At 42.9% G+C, this 16897-nt stretch overlaps 1 protein-coding gene across 1 annotated transcript; it reads left to right on the plus strand.

Annotated features, from left to right (window-relative positions):
- The first annotated feature begins 4966 nt into the window (after positions 1-4966).
- l3mbtl2 (L3MBTL histone methyl-lysine binding protein 2) lies at positions 4967-16725 on the plus strand. The gene is given in 20 exon segments (XM_079577043.1): positions 4967-5080; positions 5234-5366; positions 6364-6790; positions 8162-8212; positions 8295-8428; positions 11835-11901; positions 11974-12041; positions 12108-12225; positions 12306-12440; positions 12590-12678; positions 12810-13056; positions 13134-13198; positions 13270-13374; positions 13569-13716; positions 13792-13874; positions 15260-15388; positions 15392-15494; positions 15582-15641; positions 15708-15860; positions 16291-16725. Coding segments are annotated over 18 exon segments (2382 nt in total). The 5' UTR covers positions 4967-5080; positions 5234-5366; positions 6364-6444; the 3' UTR covers positions 16572-16725.
- Positions 16726-16897: the final 172 nt, after the last annotated feature.

The raw sequence follows: 16897 nt of genomic DNA on the forward strand, positions 1-16897 counted from the left end.
TTGAAGAGACTGTGATGGGTGTGAAGGGTCCCTGGTGATTCTGACGGCTTTGCGGGTGATACGGGTGGAGTACATGTCCTTAAGGGAGGCGAGAGGAGCTCCACTGATCTTCTCAGCTGCTCTCACGATGCGCTGGAGGCTCCTTCGGCAGGAGGCAGTGCTGGCGCCGTGCCACACAGTGATGGAGCTGGTCTGGATGCTCTTTATAGTCCCCCTGTAGAAGAACCACACAGTGATGGAGCTGGTCAGGATGCTCTCTATAGTCCCTCTGTAGAAGTTGCACATAACAGAGGCTGGGACTCTGGCTCTTCTCAACTTAAGGAGAAAGTAGAGATGCTGATGACTTTTCTTGACCAGTGATGTCGTGTGCATGGTCCAGGAGAGCTTCTCTGTGATGTGCACACCCAGGAACTTAGTGTGGTCACCCTCTCCACTGCAGCACCGTTGATTGTTAGAGGAGCAAGCTGGACCCGCACTCTTCGAAAGTCCACAACAATCTCGTTTGTCTTCTCCACATTTAGAGAGAGATTGTTCTGTCTGCACCACATGGTCAGACTGCTCACCTCACTCCTGTAGTTTGACTCGTCTCTGTTGCTGATGAAGCCCACCACTGTTGTGTCGAGGTTTGAGGAGCACTTTGAAGTGCAGTCATGGGTCAACAAGTCTTCAAAGGCCTCATCTCCTTGAACACCAGAGAAGTGCCTTTTTGGATGTTGTAAGAGAGCACCAAACACTGAAAGGTGGAAGAAAGTTTTATTCTCTGATGAGCGAAACTTTAACCTTGATGGTCCTGATGGTCTTCAATGTTACTGGCAGATCCACCTGAGATATTTTATATGCCCCACAGTGAAGGGGGCGCCCTGATGATCTTTTTCCTGCAGAGGAACAGCGGAGTTTCACGTGGTGCAGGACGTCAAACGGCCGCTGGGTTTGTGCAGAAGTTGCAGAGAGCATCCCTCATGACTGAGGGCCCTCGTCTGTGGGAACCACTGGGTTTTTCTACAGGACAACACGACAGTGCACAATGCCTGCAGGACAAACGACTTCTGCCAAGAGAACACCATGATAACTTGAAATTGCTACATAATATGAAAAAAGTTTGGCTTTTTATCTTCATGCTGATGATGTTAAGTTTGATTGGTTTGTTCAGCAGGTAAAACATCTCTGCGGCAAAACGCTTCTTATAGGCTCTCTACTTGTTTTTGTTTTTTTGTGGAATGGGTTATGAGCATAATGTGAAAGCATTATTATTATTATTACTATCTTATTATAACGCATTGTATTTATTACCCTTGTGATTTATAGTGTGAAGTTACCAAATTTCTTACAGAAAAATACTTTATTGTTATTGTGTGCAGGGAATATGGATGTTTTGTATGCACAGAAATCTGGTTATGCATAAAACACATAATGTAGAAAAGTAAACACCTGAATTGAGGGCAAGAGGGTCCCGTTTCCCCAAATGTGTGAAGCCTTTGTGGAGCTTGCATCTTCTTCCTGTATTTTCTGTATCTTAAGGCGTCTCCAGACTCACGCACAAAATGTGTGTTTCGCTGTTGTATGGTAATGGTAAATCACGTTCTGAGGTGTGGGGCAGTAAGTTCAGGGACCACTGAAAGACATTGGGCCCCCAGACCCGCTCAAGATTAGGTTTGGTCCAGAGCCGTCCCAATCAGGTAAGCAAGGTATTTGAGAAATTGGTTGTTGTTCTACTGGCAATGCAGAGGTGAGTAGAGTATCCAAAATATTTACTCAAGTAAGAGTAATATTACTTTCAAATCTGACTCTCTGCTGCTCAAATACATGGAGAAAAAAATTAAAATATCCAATCTACACTGGTTACTGATTAGATACTGGATTTGTATCTAATCTGAGAAGAACTATGTCACAAACATCAGCATCCACTCTGAAACCAGTCACTTCTCTGTATAAGATATTTGACCTCTGAGATGTGATATCATACAAAAGCACAAGCTTTTTACTTTTGAAAACTTTGTAAATTTTAGTGTACTGAAATTGACTTTTCAATGTCTGAACAACTGTGTGTCACCACTGTTCTCTGGCCTCGAGGTGAGGGGTCAGGGCTCTCTCAGACCTTCCACCAGAGCCTCAGTTAGCGGGGATTGTGTGATCCAAAAGTTTAGAAAATCCTTTGGTCAGTCTAGCTTCTCCTTCAGAGGGGCGACACTGTGGAACTCTCCCCCCACTGCTGTGAAACTGCAGACTAACATGAACATCTTTACCAGAGGCTCAAACAGTGGCTCAATCAGGCCAAAGTTGTTCCCATGTGTAAAATGTGCCTTATCTCGTTTAATAATGTGTTTTATCTTTGAAACCTAAAATGAGCACATGTGTTATAACACTTTAAACAATGCATTTGGTTCGTCCAATGTAATTGCTATGTCCACATTAAATAAATAAATAAATGAGTAGTGGCCTGTACAAATACTCTATGTATATTTTGCTATTTCTGTAGATGAAATTAGAACTTTGTATTCCAAATATTATATTAATGCACTCAGGGTTGTACATCCTGGACAGGGTTTGTTGATTTATTATTATTATCATTATTATTATTATTATTATTATTATTATTATTATTATAGGGTGAGGAGCTCAGTTACCCGGGAGGAGCTCGGAGTAGAGTCGCTGCTCCTTCACGTCGAAAGGAGCAGCTGAGGTGGCTAGGACATCTGTTCCGGATGCCTCCTGGTCGCCTCCCGCGGGAGGTGTTCCAGGCATGTCCTAGTGGGACAAGGCCTCGTGGAAGACCCAGAACACGCTGGTGGGACTATGTCTCCGAGCTGGCCTGGTGTCGCCTCGGGGTCCCCCCAGAACAGCTGGAGGAGGTGTGTGTGGATCGGGAAGTCTGGGCATCTCTGCAGAGACTGCTGCCCCCGCGACCCGGCCCCAGATAATGCGGAAGAAAATGGATGGATGGATATTGTTGTTATTGTTATTATTTGTTTCCATTTTTCTTTTGGGGATTATTATCAGTGTACTTGTCTTGTTTATGTTATTACTTCATGATATAATTGACATAACACACATTTTTCTCCCATTTTGGGGGGAAATGGGGAGAGAAAAAAAGTTTTGCTCAAGTCGAAGTAAAAAGTACTGTATGTATGAAAAAAACACAGTTACTTCAAAAAGTGACTTAAGTATATATACTTGAGTACTACCCACCTCTGTGGTAATGGTTCATCTGGGTGCCATCCTGGAAGTGTTGGACGACCTGTGACTCCTCTACTGGGTCCTTTTTTCCACCATAGTGATTCATTTTCAACCTGAATGTAGAGCAAACCGTGAAAAACGTAGAAAATGTTCATGCTCATGTTGCCATATAACATGAGCTCTTCCCTAAAGTTAGGATTAGCCTGGTCATATGATCTGGTAAACTTTTCCTTGTGGAGGCGTTAACATTACCAAAAGAAAAAGAAAGAAAATAGCAGAACCCTTCCAAAAAACACAATGCCATGGACCATGTGCTCAGGATGGGTCAGAACTGTCCGGCTGTTATGATGAGCCCACAACTCCATCTAGTGGCAGAGCTGTCTGAGTTCAGATTCTTTAGTAGTATTGTAAGATTTAAACCTTCGTGTAGTGTTTGAGTTTCTGTTCATATCTCACAAACACCGGATGTGACTTGACTAAACCCTGAATCCGATGCACTGTATAGCTGTAAGGATATACAGTTTGGGGTGTGGCGTTACTGCATCCTAAAGGGTGCAACACCGCCTTTCACCCCAAAGAAATACCAGAGAGGCGATCATTAGTCTGATTCTAACGCTGGCAGGATCATTCGTTCCTGTATTGTAAATACTCCTACTGTACACGATGTTCATGGTTCCCTAAATAGGTGTGGTCATCACCTCTACAGACAGATGGGCCCCCATGATACAGTGAGTTTTTACAGTCATCAAACATACTTATGTTGGTGTCAGCACTTCTCTGGACATTATTCACAACATATTATTATTATACACTGTATAATATAATCAGTCCCTCACACCAGATGGTGTCTGTGTTCAGAGAGTGTGCTTTGGGGCAGACTGGTGGAGATCCGGAGACCATCCTGTGCCCTTTGACTTCTCTGGCCTCTAAAACCATTCTTAACACATTAACATAGAAAGTAAAGTAAAGTGTCTCAACAATAACAATGTGAGTGAAATTTTTTTCACTTCTTAGCTTTTAAATAATCAGAGGAATCCTCAAGATAAGTGGTACTTTGAGTAGAAATTAAACTCTTCTGGTTTCTCTCCTGTGTGTATTTTTAGATGTCATCTGTCGGTAGCCTCAGCTTTTATTTACAAGATGAACAGCTGAATGGTTTCACCTGCACGTGTTCTTGCTTAGTGACTAGTGCACTCACTCTGGAAAATGTATCCTTACAGATTGAACAGCTGTAAGGCCTCTCCCCTGTGTGCGTTCTCATGTGTTTTATGAGGCCAAATGTTTTTGGGCAGTTTGGATAGCTGCAAGGTTTATCTTTCATATGAACAGTTCTGTGTATTTTTAAGAGATGATTTGTACCAAATCCCTTTTTACAAACAGAGCACTAGTCTTTCATTCAATGAACTTCATCAGTTCGTGTCATGTGTTCACACTGGCCCTCGTCTAAGCTACAGGCTTGTATGCAGTATGTGTCTCCATCTGTGCAGGTGAACAACTGAAGTCACCTGGAGGCACCCAGTCATCATCATTGTCAGAGTCAGAAGAGTCTCTGAGAGCATATTCGGCTCTGAAATTATGTGTGTCCTCTCAGCACCCCAGTTTGTTTTAGTTGAAGCCGTGTGTACTCTTCTGCCTTTACACGGACACTTGACTCAGGGACACATCTGAAAAATGTTTCAAAAACATATTCAAAAATCTTGATATTTGATATATAAAATTAAACACGTTTCAAAAATGGTTCTGCCTTACACTTGCAGCTGCTCCTCCTCATGTTTGACGCCCTTTTCCTCTGGCACCACTTTCATCTGGAAACAGTCGAGAGTCAGGGATCCGGAGCTGCTCGTTCCTCCGGTTCTCCTCTGTGGAGCGGACCACACAGTACCGCCCCACACTCTGATATGAAGAGGTAAACAGCGCACACACCATTCAGCAGCCACTCATTCACCAAAGCTCTTTAACCTGTAAACAATATTTCACAAACTCATAGTACTCCTATCATTTTATTTTACAAACGTTTGGCCTTTACTTTTGCTCCATCTGTCTCCTTTCGTTTTGATAGGAATAAAGTGAAAACACCAGCACACTTCCGGGAGTCCGCCGCTGTGACGTCATAGATGTGAGACCAAACAGAAAGCGGCGTGAGCTCTGTGTGCGCAGTTTAAAAAGTTTGGGATTCACCTTTTCTTTTTCAGGTTTGTCATATTTAAACGTATCGACGTGTCGCTTCCCGTGTTATTCGCAGTTATTAATATGTAAGTGAGGAGTTTCAGTGCTTTAGGGGTTGGCGGTTTTAATGGTTTGTTTGTTTTGGTTTTGTTTTCTAGCTTGCACAGCCCACCATGTGTTTTTACTTGACTAATAGAAAGCAACTCATTCGCTAACTACAGATGTAAAGAGTTTCATTGTAAAATGCCCAAGTTCGATGTATTTTAATGTTTGCCGTGCTCTAGGCTATTTGTTATTTAATTGGCTGGACAACAACATCAAACAACTTTACACATGTTGAAATTATTTTATTTTGGCTAGTAACGTTGGCTGTTTATTGTAGCCGCTTTAGCCGTTGGATAAGAATAAGTTTAGCTTTGGATGAATGTCTGCTTTTTCTGTGTCACACTAAATTTAGACAAAAAATAATTATACATTTAGTTAGTCTAGACACATAATCAACTGTAAAAGTTTCTTTATAACTTAGTCAAAAGTCTACATAAAAACAAAACAAATCGCAGCCAACTTTACTGGATTGTAAAAACCCATTAGCGAGATTATTTTTTTTATTGATTGCAAGCAAAAACATTCACAGAAATCAGTTCCTAAAGCTTCTATTATTGGTGTATCGGGAAAGTCCACAGTTACCATGGAGATCCGCCATCTTTGCAGCTGTTAGCATACATACATTGACTAGCATTAGCTAAAAACAGTATAAAAAGTGGAGAAAAAAGCTGTGGAACAACTCCATTAGCTGCTGAGTTACTGCTGGTGAATACGTCTAACACACTGTGGTGTCCAAGTGTTTAATGTGAACAATAACTCCAGTATTTTAACTTTTTAAATCTCCATTAGTTTACAATTGCTGCTAATCCCATAATGCTTAGCGATGTGACATCACATTCCTGAACTGTATTGAATTTTTAGCCTACGACACTGAGGTTATTTCTTTAACGTGTTTTCTTCTCTCTCTCTCTTTTGCAGAGCTTGCTAGGGAAGTTTTTTGGAGGGTGGGATCCTTTTTCTTTTTCCCCCCACCACGAGTAGCATCCGGTATTAGCCAGGATGCCTTACCATTGTGTGGCTTATGGCTGTGGCAAGACTGCAGAAGATGGCATGACTCTCTTCAAGTTCCCCAAGGACCGCGAGGAGTTTTCAAAGTGGGAGAGGCAGGTCCAGCGCACTCGCCCCAACTGGGTCGCCTCTTCCACCTCCCACCTCTGCCACGAGCACTTCGGCTGGGAGTACTTCTACCCTGGAACGCTAAAGCTCAGGGGTGGAGCAGTGCCCACCGTGTTCGACCGGCCGTTCTGTTCCTCCTGCTATGGGACAGGCTGCAGTAAATGTCTGCCGTCTATTCAGTGCAAAACCATTGAGACCAAAGCGTTAAGCGCGCCTGTGAGTAGAACGTGTGTGTCCTTCTTAACCTCTTAACCCCCGCTTGAACCCCACATTTTCTCTAGTTCAGCTTTACCCAAATCCATAAGGTCACATTCTTTTGGCCAGTATAACAGCTCATTTGAAAGTCCTACAAAACTCGTCTTTTGCCACATTTTGTTACTTTTTGTGACTGTTTTGCTGCTTTTTTGTTACACATTTTTGTCACTTTTCGATTGGTCTTTTTTGAAGAGTTTAGAGAAAATGTGCTCAGTCAAGGCGGGGGTCAAGAGGTTATCCACTTATGTGGTTATGCGACAGTGTGCAATCTCTGGCTTGGAAGGCTCGTAGGTTCTCCGGTCCTTTCTAAGTAGCTACGCAAGACGCTGTCTACATTGCCACATGAATCAGAATCAGAATAGTTCTTATGGCCAGAACAGGTTCACAAACTATGAATTTTTCTCAGCACAATAAGCTGTATGAGTCAAATATGATTATTATTATTGGGTACTGTTGATACTAGTCTGGTATCGGAAAAAAAAGTTTAGGTACTACTGGTTTTGAAAAAATTAAAGTATTGGAAGCAAGTACAGAAAAAAAAATCTTCTAACTTTAGATCCAAGTTTGGTGCTGTTGGTCCAAGGACGGCATTAAAGGAAGTGACTTTTTTTTTTTTTCATATATTTTCCCAATCTTTTTTTTAATTCTCATTTTTCTTTTTTTTCTTTTTTTCCAAAATTTTGGTCTAATATTTTCCCAATTTCTACCCATTTTTCCCAATTTATGAGAAAATCTTTCCCTATTTTTGCCCCATTTTAATACGATTTTTTTTTAAATTATTGTTACATATATATATATATATATATATATATATTCTTTTTTTTTTTTACAGTTTTTCCTTATTTTTGACAATTTCTTCCAAATTCCCCCCATTTTCCCCCAAATGATTCCCCGTTTTTCCACACATTTCTGGATGTGGATTGGATATCTATATTGTAAATTTGAAGATTTTCCACACATTATTCTTCTGTTTCCTGGTTCGAGATGACAAATATTTTAGTATAGGTACCGGAAAAAGTATAGTTCAGGTATCGATATCGTAAAACTAAGTATCGTTAAACCAGGAATCGAAAAAGATTTAACGGTAACTAGCCCTGCTCTTTCGAAAACAATCAAGTAACATTTACCGATGCAGTTTTCTAATGTAACTTTGTGCTATTGTTTTGGAGACATTCTGACCCAAACCTTATGTATTAGATGAAAAAATATCATTAGATATTATTATTAGATTATTAGATATTTTTTTATATCTATCTATTTTTTTTTAGCTGTTATCGGCTAGACAATGTACAGGATAACTTTATGACATACATTTGGCTTTGTGTCTTTTTGTTTCAGACACCAGCGGCAAAACTAAAGACCACTGCAGAGAAAGTGAAGCCTGAAGGACGTTTAGGTGCGTGTCAGTTCATACGTACACAATTACTAACAATTGTAGCTTGTGACTCCATTTCTTCTTCTTTTTTTTACTCCCCCAGTTACATGTGAGATGTGTTCGTATATTGGCGACGCTAGCACCTTCTACTCAAAAAGTAAGCGCTTCTGCTGTGAGTCCTGTTCCCGCTCCTACTCTTCCAACTCGAAGAAGTCCTCCGTTTTGGCTCAACTCCAGGTAAAAATCCTATGTGTTTTTTTTTTTTAAACTGAAAGTAACTCCACCGGCTTGCTGCAGTGGGTTCGAGTGTTTCCGTGGTCTTTGCTAAAACAGTGTCTACTATGTCGTGTCCTTGGGCAAGACACTTCCCCCACCGTGCCTATGTGCACGTGTAGTGTGTTGTATAACTTAAACGCAAGAAGATTGATGTTACTTCAGATTGTAGGCAAGCTGGAGCAGGTGAGTTTTGAGCAGATTTTTTTTTTTTTTAAGTGTTCGCCAAGTTCAAATTTCTCATACATATGTGTTTGTAGCAATGGCAAAAGGCTCAGTCCGCCAAGGCATCTTGGATTTGGTGATTTGATGAACCCCCACGTGAACCGAGCACATTTTCTCCAGTTCAGCATTACCCAAATCTTAAAGGAACAGGCCACCGTTTTTAAACACTGAGATATGTTCTTACCTGAGCTAGACCTGTTTTTATGTAGCTGTCTGGTCTTTATGCGTGCCTTTAATCATGTAAACAGAGCACAGACGGCGTTAGCATAGCCTCTCCTCTTCTCATCTATGGATCCAAACGGAGGTGTAGTTAGAAGCGATCAAGCTCTTCCACTTTTTCCCTATTTAAATATGGTTACATGAGCCTTTACACAATCCAAGTATTGTCACACAACATTAAACATGTCGATTTTCTAAGCTGATAAAAAGTGGAACTATATTGCAAGGCGTAGTAATATTACTCGGCCTATTGCAATACAGTAGTAATATTACTACGCCGTACAATATAGTTCCACTTTTTATCCACTGAGAAAATTGACATGTTTAATGTTGTGTGACTATACCCATAGATGAGGAGAGGCGAAATGCTAACGCCGTCTGTGCTCTGTTTACATGACTGAGCGCACGCATAAAGACCAGACAGCTACATATCAACTCGTCTAAGCTCAGGTAAGAACATATCTCGGTGTTTAAAAACGATGGCCTGTTCCTTTAAAGGAATAGGCCACCGTTTTTACATACTAAGATATGTTCTTACCTAACCTTAGTCGAGTTAATATATCCCCGTCTGGTCTTTGTCCGTGCTCTCTGTCACGCAAACGGAGCACATACGCAGCCTCTCCCACATGTCATATAGCTCCAAAAAAGCTCACGATAGAAGCTACCAAGCTCTTCCACGTGTTCCCTATTTAAATAAAGTTACGTGAAGTGTTTTCATGCGAAGTATATTTACACAGAAATGTAGCATGTCGATTTTATAAGCAAATAAAAAGGGGGACTATATTGTGAGGCGTAATGATACGAGGAGCAAAACGTCCGCGCAGTAAGACTTCACCCGCTCACTTCCGTCAATAACCTTTAGGAGTTACTGCGCGGACGTTTTGCTCCTCGTATCATTACGCCTCACAATATAGTCTATCGTGAGCTTTTTTTGGAGCTATGTGACATGTGGGAGAGGCTGCGTATGTGCTCCGTTTGCGTGACAGAGCGCACGGACAAAGACCAGACGGGGATATATTAACTCGGCTAAAGTGAGGTAAGAACATATCTCAGTATGTAAAAACGGTGGCCTATTCCTTTAAAGCTTCTTGAGAAAAGCATCAAAATAGTGATGAGAATGAGAAGAAAACGCTACAAAAAAATGTAAAAAACAAAACAAAACAAAAAAAGCGATGAAATGTAGAATAAAAAAAGTGGTAAAACTTGACAAAAAACAGCCACAAAGGAGCAACAAAAAAGTAACAAAAATGTGGCGAAGAAGCGATTAAAAAGTAGTTTTCAAATGAGGCATTATAGGCTGTAAGCTCCAATCGAGAAGCTTTCAGATTTGGGTAAAGCCGAACTGGAGAAATTGCGCCCGGTTAAGAAGGTTGGAGTTGTCAGACTGTAGCTCTGTGAGGTATTGGAAGGGCCAGGCCACGGACGGCGTTGTAGGTGCAAAACATTGGAGGTGGATGCGCTGCTCACGACGACTAAAAATGTAATTAAAACGTAATTAAAAAGCTATTACCAAGACCTGCCGTGAGGTGCAGTACATCCGGTCGCACAGCAGGTGGCAGGCTTTTCCTCTAGCCCATCCAGCGGCGGAGTAAAAGAAGAGCGCGCCGCCGCTTCCAAGCCCCGCTCGCGTCATTTGTATCCAGTCAGTAAAATGGTCATCAAATGTTGCGTAAAAAGTTGCCGGAGCGCGGATCGGGAGAACCTCGTCCTGCACCGGCTCCCCCTCAGCCGGCCCCACATCCTCTCGCAGTGGCTCTTTGTCCTGGACCTGGACGGAAGCACGCCGCAGAACGTCCTCCGCAGCACCTTCGTGTGTCAGGACCACTTCGAGGCGGACGATTACACCCGCGTCCCGAACCACCAGCGGTCCACCCTGCTCAAGCACACCGCCGTGCCGTCCCGGTTCGCAGCCAGCAGCGCCCCCGTCAAAGAGGCCACTGTCAAGCGGAGGGTAAGGCTGGGAGCAGAGAGGGGCTTGGATATGCTGGATATGCCAAGATTGTTTTGTTTGTGTTTGTTGATAAAACGGTAAGTAGCAGGCAGAGTGTCCAACAGAAAGTCTTAACCTCAAATCCAGTGGTTCAATAACTTTCTTCCAAGGTCAACCAAATCTAAACACGGTCTAGAGCAGGACTAAAAATATGATTTAAAGTTCTAAACAGTCAAGGACTAGCCCAAACAAGAACAAAAACACTGATAAAAGTCTGGTCATTTGCAGGTGTCTGTTCAATCTACCACTTGAAGCCGCCTGCAAACTCAAAAACACTGCTCAGCTGCTTCTGTAATTTTGTGACCTATAAGCTTGTATTAGTCACATTTCTGAGTCAGCAGTACAAGAATATTTGTGTTCACTCTTGGATTTTGGATCTCGTTTAATTAGAGCATCAGCATCCAGAGCATTTCAGTCTTGATAATAGTATGCAGACATTATTTTGCAGACACCATAATGGCCTTGGTATAGACTGGAACAGTTTTGGGCAGTTGGCGCTTCACAGCATGAAGGTCCTGAGTTTGTTCTCCGGCCGGACGGGGCTTGTCTGTGTGGAGTTTGCGCGTTCTCCCCGTCACTGCGTAGGTTTCCTCCAGTGTCCCTTACTACTAAAAACATGCACAACAGGCCAGATTAAATGAGTGTGCGTTTGCCTGTGTGAAGGCGTGGTTGGTGGTGGTCGAAGGGACTGGAGTTTGTCAGTGTCGCTTCTCTCATTCTACCCCAGGGGCGGCTGTGGCTACAATAGTACTTACCATGGAGTATACGTGAATAAATAATGACTACAGTGTAGCACTTTGAGAAACTTGGTAACACAGGCTTGTAAAGCGCAATGCAAGTGTATGTCATTGTTATTATTATTGACTCTAACTGGGGTTAAGTGCAACTGTTGTCAGTTTTATTGAACCTTTAATAAACTTGACCTCTCTTGTACAGGGAAGACCCCCGTCCAAGAAAACTGTAGTGCTGAATAAGAAGAAACCTGCTCCACCTCCACCATCAGGTACTCGTCTGATCCACATGAAGGATCTTAATACTGTGCTTGTTTCATCATCTCTGACCTGCGCTGTTGCAGGTTTTGACTGGGGCACTTATCTGAACAGGGAAACATCTCTTGGTGCATCCGTCACCTGCTTCCAACATGTGAGTCTCACAAGGCCTTTGAAATGTTACACTTTGACATTGTAATCTCACTGTAATATTGTTAAGGCTCCGCTGTGGGACCAGTGGGACAATGTCACAGTCGGGACTAAAGTGGAGGTCTTGAACACTAATGCGGTTCTGCCCAGTAAAGTCTACTGGATTGCCACCATCATTCAAATTGCAGGTTTGAACAAGATGTGATTCCTTGCTTGATTAAAACATGTTTCCATCACCACTTGTTGATGTCTTTTGTGTCTGGTCCAGGATACAAAGCTCTTTTGAGGTATGAGGGCTTCGAGCACGACAGCAGTCACGATTTTTGGTGTAGCCTTGTGTCTGGAGAGCTGCATCCAATCGGGTGGTGTGCAATGACCACCAAGCTCCTGGTGCCTCCTCAAGGTCAATGCACACAATGATATTCAACTGTGTCTGTGTAATTGGCTACAGTGATTTAGAAATTAATTAATATTTTTTGTATACTGCTGTTATTTTCTGTCTAGTATTTGTTGAACACAAGGCAGCCTTCATTTAAACCTGTGTTATTGCAGATGTTAAAACAAATATTGTGGATTGGAAAGAGTATCTGATGCAGAAGCTGGTGGGAGCTAACACAATACCAGTAGACTTTTATTTAAAGGTAAGAGCAAACGATAAACCCTCTCAATCATACAACGTTTCCATTGTAGTTAAGGTTTCCAAGTACAAAGGACCCAGTGTAGATGACTATACTATACTATACTCTCCAACCCCTTGTTTTGCCCCCCGCAGCTGTCCGAGTGCATGAAGTGCCCGTTCCGATCCGGGATGCGCGTGGAAGTGGTGGACCCTAAGCACATCAGCCGCACCCGAATAGCCACCGTGACCGCCACCCACGCCGGGCGCCTCCATCTCGTGTACGCCGACCAGCGAGACGCCCCGGAAAACACCACGGCGGACTTCTGGTGCCACAAGTCCAGTCCTCTCCTCCACCCCATCGGCTGGTCCAAAAACGTGGGCCATCCCATTAAACCGCCTGGTACGAGTGGTCAATGCCTCGGAATAGCTTATGAATTTGAGTGGCCGCAAATATTTAATCGATCTACTGTATTTTAGCAAACAATATCGAAGGAAACCCTACGAGAGGTACTTGCGACAGTTCAGTGCACCTCTTTAAAAAGGTAAGGAAGAAAAAGGTCAAAAATAAAAACTATGGTCTTACATAAAACTAACCACAGGACGCCATCCACAGCTTAGGTACGTCTACATGCAAGGAACCTTCTTTGAGCAGGGGATGAAACTTGAGGCGATCGACCCGCTCAATCTGGGAAGCATTTGCGTGGCCACAGTACAAAAGGTGACAATATCATTACATTATTATTACAGTTCTACTCTAAAGGCCAACTACAATTCATGTTTTTAGCACTTTTTCCAGATGCTCAAATCTCCTTTACAATCCCATGCTTTGATCTTTTTATTCTCCAACCTCAGGACTAAATTAAAAAGGGTTGAAAATCTGCTAGTAATTTCAGTTTCAACCAACCTCCTCAGGTGCTGTTGGACGGCTACCTTATGGTGGGCATTGATGGCAGTGTTCTTGCAGACGGTTCGGACTGGTTCTGTTACCACGCCTCGTCTCACGCCATCCTGCCCATCGGCTTCTGCGAAAAGAACGGCATACCCCTCAAAGTGCCTCATGGTATATCCTCTTTTTCTCCTTTTGAGATGATGCAGATGAAGTCCTTGTACTTGATATGGATGTGTTTTGTGGCAGGTTACGATTCCAGGACTTTCAGTTGGCCCGAATATATGAAGGCGAAGAAGGCGAAGGCTGCACCGGCCCATCTGTTTAACTATGTACGTTTATTATGCACTACAAACATGAACAGTAATTACAACAGTTACTACTTATGCATACAGGATGGGTGGGCACCGTGCACCTATTTTTTATCCACATGGTAGCACAGTGATTAGCGCTTGTGCTTCACAGCCTCAAGGTCCCGGATTCGATTCCCACCAGGGACGGGGCCTTTCTGTGTGGAGTTTGCATGTTCTCCCCGTGTCTGCGTAGGCTTCATTTGGGTACTCCGGTTTCCCCACCTCTAAAAAACAACAACATGTACAATAGGTGAATCCTACTGCCAGGTGTTTCTGACAACCAGCCTGGCTTCACATCATGCCTTGCAGGATTCTGTGTTTGCGGACATTTGGGGGGGGAAGAGTCAGTCGTGAACCCGCAAGTAGCACTGATGCTTAAAACATTCAGCCTGGTGGAGGCATTAGGAAGGACCACACCGAGCAATTTAAAATTGGTTCCATGAAAACAAGAAAAATAAGATACAGGCCCTTTGAATGATACAATGTAAAACTATACCGTGAATTCTTGACTATTGAGCACATCTGAATATAAACCATGTTGGGGGTAATATATTTTTGTAATACTTTTTTCAGTAACTAAGGAATGTAGTATATTACTCAAAACACTGGAATGTATTAGTCAGTACAATTCAAGTAACATGAGTTACAAGTGCATTTAAATGTATGAATAAAAAAAGAGCCAAACTCCCCCCAAATAACAGACATTGGTGTTTAAGATCTGCAGTAGTGTGTAGCTAACGCCGTCAGAACAAAACTGAGAAGGAAAAAAGTCAATGGAAATCTTTGACTGCAGTTTGGCTCAGTGGCGTTATTACTATTTCATTAGCCACATAGCATAATTGCCTAAGTCTTCAACCATGATCAAGGCAATTATGCTGTGTGATTTGACTATTTTCGGTTGTATCTTGCCTAACATTGAATATAAGCCTAAGTAAGCACTAAGTAAATAAAAAAAAGTACATACTGCACAGTATATATATACTGTACAGTATGTAGGCTGCTCTTGTCTATAAGCCGCAGGTGTCTGTTCATGTTGTAACATGAGAGCAAACTCACTGCACCAGGGCAGAGAGATGAGTGTGGTACAGGTTATGTACATGCCGCACGTGCAGCAAAACAAGTGTCCCTCCTCTTTGCCGTTTCATTCTCATCTCCTCCTCACTCGTTTTTCCACAAACATTGCGCTGAATCTTTAATTCTTTTAGGCAATAAATTGACACCAAACTACTTTTTAGCCCACTATGGGCTGAGAGAAAGAGCATAACGCGATGGTCTCGGTGTAGCGCCGGTATCAAAGCGCTGGCCTCGCCATGAAAATGAGCACCCCATTTCAAATCACGCATTCCCTCACTGTTGTCGTCCAGGAATACCCCGGTCACAGCTTCTCCCAGAACATGAAGCTGGAGGCGGCAGACCTGATGCAGCCCAGCCTGGTGTGCGTGGCCACAGTGAAGCGCGCAGTGGGGAGACTCCTGCTCATCCATTTCGACGGCTGAGAGGACGAGTTCGACCAGTGGGTGGACTGCCATTCTCCGGACATCTACCCCATCGGCTGGTGCGAGCTGGCGACGCTCCAGCTGCAGCCACCGCCAGGTCTAGGTAAGCCCTACTTGATATATTTCTACTGTTCCTGCACTCAGACAACACTACCTCATGTATTGAACGCTAAAGTATGTGTTTTTACAGTTGACCTGACGGAACCGTCTCGGGCCAAAAAGCCCAAGCTCACGTTTGGAGCAAAGAAGAGTAAGTTATGACAATGTGTTATACAGTGTTACAAACGTTCTAATTAATCTGTTTACGAACATGTAGAAAAACGTGGAAGGAGACGAAGTTTTCAGACCAACAGTGAAGACACCGCTCACGAGCCTGAGATGAGAGAAAGTCATGGATCTTCAGAAATGGATTCTCCTCTGAAAGCGCCACTCATCCAACCTAAAATGGAGCCAGAGGATGAGCCACAAAGTACGTCCAAACTATTCTACTCTTTAAGCGTTAGCGAAACTGACTTGTTGGAGGTGTTGAACAAGTTTTCTGTTATGAAAGACATACCTGGAGAGGAGGGTTTTTTCTTTCTTCCATAATCAGCTCCCTCTTCTGCGTTCGAAATGCATGTCCCTGCATGTGCTTCACTGGCTGATTTCACAACAGTGTGACACAATAAGCTTCTCCATGTTACGTAACATTAAACATGGCAGATTTTTCTTTTAAATAGTAGTAGACTAGTGCCCTCTACTGGTGGTTTGCATAACTACATTTAAAAACTACTAAGTCCTAGGGTTATGTTCTTAATGCATACTTATTTTTTCTTTTATACTACAAGAAATTCCAAGTCTAGAGTAGTAAAAAAGAAAGAAGCCAGATTGAATTTGTAAAGTGGACTTTGTTTTCTCAGGAGTTGGCGCGGTGCACGTCAAAGTGGAGGAGGTGGAGATGGAGACCCCCATAGACCCGACCCAGGTCTCGCTTAGCAAAATCAAAATCGAAGAAAACCCGGGGATAAGCGTCACCAGCACCACCATAGCCAGAACGGCCGAGGCGCGCGGTGAAAACGACCCGCGGCTGGAGGAAATGGCGGGGGACAGCTACGAGTCGTACGACAGCAACAGCGACGGGGAAGACTACAGCGACGAACACGCGAGCTCCAACCCGGAAGGTGAAGACACGGGCTTGTGAGGGGTCGTGGATGTTACTTATGTTTACTGGACTGGCACAAGTTTGGCTTATTCCTTACATTTCATTGCCAACGCTTTTGTATAATTGTATAGTTTTCTGAAATGTACAGATATGGTTTTGTTTGTAAAAGAAAAAGTGAAACTCTAACTTGTGATTAAAAAGAAGCTGCTCATTCATTTGCAAAATTGACTGTTATTTTTCCACAACATAGTTTTTATTTGCCTATGATGTGAACAGGCAGCCTAAAACGTAAACTCACTTAAAAGTCACTGAACATATAATACAATGACACAAGTTTATTAGAGTCTGAGTGTGTTTGATGAATC

Source organism: Gobius niger, assembly GCF_951799975.1.
Source record: "Gobius niger genome assembly, chromosome: 19".
Taxonomy (NCBI): Eukaryota; Metazoa; Chordata; class Actinopteri; order Gobiiformes; family Gobiidae; genus Gobius; species Gobius niger.